The sequence below is a fragment of the Mya arenaria genome, chromosome 9 (genome assembly GCF_026914265.1).
Source record: "Mya arenaria isolate MELC-2E11 chromosome 9, ASM2691426v1".
Taxonomy (NCBI): domain Eukaryota; kingdom Metazoa; phylum Mollusca; class Bivalvia; order Myida; family Myidae; genus Mya; species Mya arenaria.
In genome coordinates this window covers 60,320,257-60,326,345 of record NC_069130.1, presented here as the reverse complement: position 1 = coordinate 60,326,345, position 6,089 = coordinate 60,320,257, and the positions used below count along the sequence as shown (strand labels likewise).

At 33.0% G+C, this 6,089-nt stretch overlaps 1 protein-coding gene across 1 annotated transcript; it reads right to left on the bottom strand.

The window, feature by feature from the left end:
* Positions 1-5,099: 5,099 nt before the first annotated feature.
* Positions 5,100-5,825, bottom strand: LOC128246236 (uncharacterized). Its single transcript, XM_052964428.1, has one exon. It carries the CDS (start codon positions 5,823-5,825, stop codon positions 5,100-5,102), a length of 726 nt encoding a protein of 241 aa, XP_052820388.1.
* Positions 5,826-6,089: the final 264 nt, after the last annotated feature.

The window sequence follows — 6,089 nt, the reverse complement described above, 5'->3', positions numbered from 1 at the left end:
CGTACTGCAGTAATAGATATACTGTGATTCTGTCTGGTGTAACACGGACGCGTTCTGCAATAATAAATATCCCGTGATCCTGTCTTTTGTTTAAATTACAATAATATTGTAATGGTTTTTGTTTTTGAAGAAGGCATTTCTTTTGACGAACAGTCCAAGTAGGTCCGTTAATATTTAAGACAAAGTTGCTTTGTAAGTAAATACTTAAGTCAATTGCTGCTTTGTCTGAACTAGCATCATAAAACACTAGGTTTTATTACATTTACTTGAGTGTTTTGATTAACTACGTTGAAACTCTGGATCTGGGTTCAAGTATAACTTTATGTAATGAACTATAATATCTCATAAAACGCACACAGAGTAATGTAGAGGCAAGAACATCAAGCTGGCGTACGCGGTTAACCTCCGTTGCACACCCTGAAAGTTGTACAGTAAGTCGTAGATAAGGACTGTTTTCGTAAACCAGATTGTCCTGGCATTCCTTTTTAATAGTTTGTTTTAGTCAAGAAATCCTAATTATTAAAGAACACCATGATTTGAAATTGTTAAATATGTTTCATCATTTATTTTATGGTACAAATCATAATTATAATAATATTTATTTTTTCTACAAAGAATTTAGAGCGCAAAGTTATTTGAGATATTTGTAGTACTAAATGTTTATGCTTTACTTGTTATTAATACAGTTTTTAAATGCATTATCTTGACGTGTTCCATTTCTAGTACCCTATTTTTTGTGTTTTATACTTTCAACGTTTTAGTGAATAACTGAACTTTATAACATACTGAATCAGATTACTATAACAATTCCTCAGCCAAGACCCACCATGTAAATATTGCTGCTCTACGACTTTAACTAATGAACTCCTGCCCAGAGCGCAATGTTTGTAAAGCAAGGTTCAGCGTGTACATTGGCATTAATAGTTCCACTTACATTCAGACTTACATCTACGCGGGGTTCCTCTTGAAGAGGTCATTAACCTTGTTTTAATAGGTTACGTTGAGTGATTCGTCGTATGGCGTAACGAGTGGCCCATAAAGCACTAACTGAAATGTATATTTCGGCTGTTCGGGATTTAATATTTCTGTAGTTTCCATGGTTTTTAATTATGTTCGAATATAGAATATCACTCAGGTCGGTGCTAGAGGGTGCGAGCAGGTTTAATACTGTGAAGCAGTTCAAACATTGTATACATATCGTGTTATGTTCAATGTTGAATAAAATGTGTACATGAAACTGATTAAAACACGAGCAGATACTTACACTTATACGCGATAGAATGCAAACTTTAGAATGTTATATATTATGCATGAATAAGTATGTTATATGTTGAAATTAATAACGAAAATGTGCTAATGCTAGATATCATATTGACTGTCTTGTAACAGCTTAAATCAATCAGAAAAAGCAATTTTCACACATACGATGGATTAAATTTAAGTAAAAAAATTTGCCACAATGGTCTTTCATGTCAATTTAAGACAGAACAGTGTGCACATAACAGAACAGAACAGAACAGAACAGAAAATTTATTGTTAACTTGAACATATACAGTTCATCGTTGTTACAATAACATAACACATGGCATGGCAATAGTTGATAAATGCGAGAGTGCATTATACATATATACATATATGAACTAACAATGATTTCAACATGTTAAAAGTTAAGCATTATTATTCAAAGCAGTATATCGTAGCTTAAAAGCATGTTTGCAATACAAAGCTAGTTTTCGTAGACATGTAGCATTTTCCGAGTTTAATAATTGAATGAAATTAAACATGCTTGGTCTTGCATAGTAAAATTTAGTTATGTATTTTTTCCTAATGTCATTATATTTCGGACAAATCAAAACAAAGTGATATTCATCTTCGATATCATTATGAACACATAAAACACATTTACGTTGATTTCTTTCAATATTAACATATCTTCCTCTTTCAACATTTAACATATGAGAGGACAATCTTAATCTAGCAATAATATTCCTAAGTCTATAGCTATACAATTTATCTATATACGATGACATATGTATAGTGCATTTTAGTTCTCTGTACAACACTAGTGAACTTAATGAGTTTATATCATTTTTCCAATGACCAATAAACGAGTCGATTAACCTTCTTCTAAAATTAGGAATAAAATAATCAATATTAATCGACTCCGGATATAACCATACTTCATTGAATCCTGCATTTTGTAATATAGTGCGTACATTAGAACACCAATTGTTTGAATTTGCGTTATTTTCCGCATCATATCGAAGGCTTTGCAATGTATTGTATAAAATGCAATTGTCTCTTTTAAATTGATACAGTTTAAGAAAATATTTAACAATTCGTATATGTCTAGTAACATACAGAGGGTACCGTCCTAGTTCACCATATATTGCAGAGTTACTAGTGCTTATTTTTACACCAAGAAGTCTTTTCAGAAATTTTCTATGAACCCTTTCTATATTTTCAGCTCTACAAAAGCCCCATACTTCACAAGAATAGCACAAAATTGATGACACAAATGAGTCGAATAAACCCAACATAACTTTAACAGGAATTTCTTTCCCCCTAGTTATCCCAAACAAATTTCCCATAGCCTTAAGTCCTTTATCTGCTAATGTTTGCGTAGCATTCATAAATGATCCCCCACTTGACAAAACAATGCCAAGATAGTTAAAAGATTGAACCTTTTCTATCATTTCATCATTGTAATAAATATTTACATTTTCATTGTTATTACCTCCCTTTTTATAAACAACTATTTTTGTTTTATTAACATTAACCTTAAGTTTCCACTTTTCACAATATGCATGCAAATTATTTAAAGATCTTTGAAGACCTTCAACAGTATCAGAAAATATTACAGCATCATCTGCAAACAATAACAAATAAATTGAAAGTTGGTCTAATGTTAAACCTGCATCGTTATTTTCATTTAAATATAGTTCTATATCATTAACGAACATTGAAAATAAAATCGGTGACAATATTTCTCCCTGTAAAAGGCCAATATCACAATCATAAAAATCAGATAGCGAGCCCATATGTTTTACACATAATCTTACTTGACAATAAATTGACTTAATAACGTTAAATAGACGACCGTCTAATCCAGACTTCAATAGCTTAAACCACAAACCATTTCTATAAATAGAATCAAAACACTTAAGTAGGTCAACGTAACAACAATATAGCTTCTTTTTATTTTGCAGTTGTTTGTCAATGAACGACTTCAACAAGAAAATTGCATCTATTGTACTATAATTGCTTTTAAAACCGAATTGTGCATCGGTGAGTAAGTCTGTTTCCTTAACCCATCGTTTCAGTCTTTCATTTATCAACACAGTAAAAAACTTAGCGAAACAGCTAGTCAATGTAATGCCTCGATAATTATTAGGATCTGAATTATCACCTTTTTTAAATATGGGTAAAACTACGCCTTTTGACCACGAATTCGGAAAGCATTGCTTTTCTAAAATGTAATTAAACATAATCTCCAAAGGAGTTTCCAATATGTTAATCCCCTCTTTAAAATATTCATAAATAATGTTATCAAAAGAGCATGCTTTATTTGTTCCTAGTAATTTCACCGCTTTTCTAATTTCATCCTTTGTAAATGGAGAGTCGAGTTCTTCGAATGTTGTTAAATTCTCAGTAGAAAAGTTTTCAACAAAATTCTGGATGTCTACGTCTTCTTCAATTACCGTTTCACTTGATAATTTTTTAAAGTGCTCAAAAAAGGAACTGATATTGACATTTTCACTGTTATCGTTTACTGGCGCCCGTCGAAACATTTTCCAAAATTCTTTTGGTTTTTTATTTCGCATATCATTCATTGTTTGTGCCTGTGCCTGATTATACTTGCGTTTACTTAATCTGCATTGATATTTATAATCTTTTTTTGCCTGTAGTAATTCAGTTCTACTTTCATTAGTTTTATTCAAATTATAAGTATTTAAATTGACGGTATAAATATTTTTCTTGACACGACATTCTTCACTAAACCATTTTTTCATAGTTTTGTCGCTTTGCGTAAAATATGTATTTTTTGCTACCTTAGTGCGCTTTTCAAAGTACTTATTTCCTTTAGAGCTTAAAAATACCGTAAATGTTTGTACCATTTCATCCGTATAACAATCATTGCTTTTCATTGTTAATAACTGTCCACATAAAATATCAATATCTCGACTTATATCTTCTAAAAACTGTTCTTTATGTTCTACATTCCATTTGAAGATCACTTTGCTATTCAATTGTTCGGATTTTACCGTTAATACCTTAAGATTAAATGAAATCGGGGCGTGATTAGAGAATGGTGTAAAGTCGTGTACATTAAAGTGTTTAATATAATCAAAATTAGAGCTTCTAGTTAATAGATAATCTACCACGCTCTCCCCGTTATGTGTGTAACATGTTGACCTTCCAACGTCGGCGTCATTTCCAAGACGTCCGTTGCAAACACGTAAGCCCTGAGATTTACATATATCAAGTAGAAATTCACCGAACCGGTTTGATGTTCTATCTGAAGATTTTTGCGGCAATTGCGTATCAATGTCCAATAAAGTTTCGTCTCCTAATATATGGTCATTTCTTACAAAATCAGCCTTTTGCCCAATTCTTGAGTTTAAATCACCGAATACATATACAGAGCCTAGAGAATGAAAATGTGTAATTTCCTCTTCTATCTTTTGAAATATATCAATATTATACATATCATGACTAGGTGAATTCTCGGGAGCAATATAAGTGAAAAGTAAGTAAACATTATTATTCATTCGAAAAAAGGTCTTATCTAACTTTAACCACATTACACAGTCTAAATCATTTTTTATCAATTTAACTCCTTTCAATATAGTATTACGAACATATACCGCAATTCCCCCACTATTTCGTTTTGCTCTTCTATTTTGAAACTTTCTAAATGAATGAAACAGCTTAAAACCTTTCAAATCAATTGTAGAATGTTTGTTAGTCCAGGTTTCACTTAAAAATATTAAATCATAATTGCTTAAAATATTTGAAAAATCAGTATTTTCCCGTTTAAGCTGAGTAAGTCCCTCAACATTCCAAGTCACACACCGTATGACACCCTCGCCTCCGTCCTAGTGGTTTCCGTTTCCGGTCCCGGTTCCTGCATCCCGATAAAGTTGACCGTTTATAAATAATCTGCTCCCGCTGATGTAGGCTTCTTTACCCTGACGGCGCGCGTCGAGCATAATAGGGACGAGCAGCTTTCGGGCCTCCATCACTTCCGGTGGATACTGCTGGCTAACACCAAAGGGCCTGGAAAGTTTGTTACCATTGAGTCTGACTTTTTCCCGGTCCGGATAGTACACGAATTTGGCTACAATTGGCCTTGTTTTCGAGTTATTGAATCTTCCTATCCGATGTGCACGGTGTAGCTTTATTGACTGTTTGGCGTCTGCAATTTCCATCTTTGTCTCAATTAGCTCTAAAACCTTTTCCACGCAGTCTGCGTCGCTCTCCCTGTTATTCGGGTCTGTGTTCTCCGGAATCCCGAAAAATAGTAGGTTGTCCCGCATGCTTCTCCCTTTCAGATCAATGACTTCTTTTTTGATATCTGCATCCGCTCTCTTGTGCGTTGCTTCTAGTGAGTCTATTTTTGACTTCAACGCTACTAGTTCTTTTTGTTTTTCCCTTATTTCATTTAATGTCTTAGAGTCATAGTTTCGGCTTTCTTCAATATCTTTAATTTTCGTTTCAAGGCCGCCGACCCTTTGATCAATTTTGTCTAGTCGTGTTGTGATTTTGTTCACCGTTATTTGGATAGTGTCCAACTGGGTCAATTTACTGTCAATACATAACATAACAAGTCGCACAAAAGAGCGATTAGATAATATAAAAAAATCATAAATTAGCCCAACGCTGACTCAATGCTGATAAAGTGGAAACTATTCCAGAAAAATGATCAAAAGCATTTATCACGATCAAAATTGTCTTCAATTAGGGCGTATTAACTTTGATTTAAATTGCTAGTCTCAACTGATTTTTAAAAAAACAAACCAACGATTATGGACTTTAACCTGCACGGCCAAGCTAACAACTGAAAATAACAAGCTGTGTTCAGACTG

What these genes read in the sequence shown, in the direction of transcription:
- LOC128246236 (XM_052964428.1), bottom strand. Translation starts at nt 5,825, where the DNA reads ATGTTATGTATTGACAGTAAATTGACCCAGTTGGACACTATCCAAATA.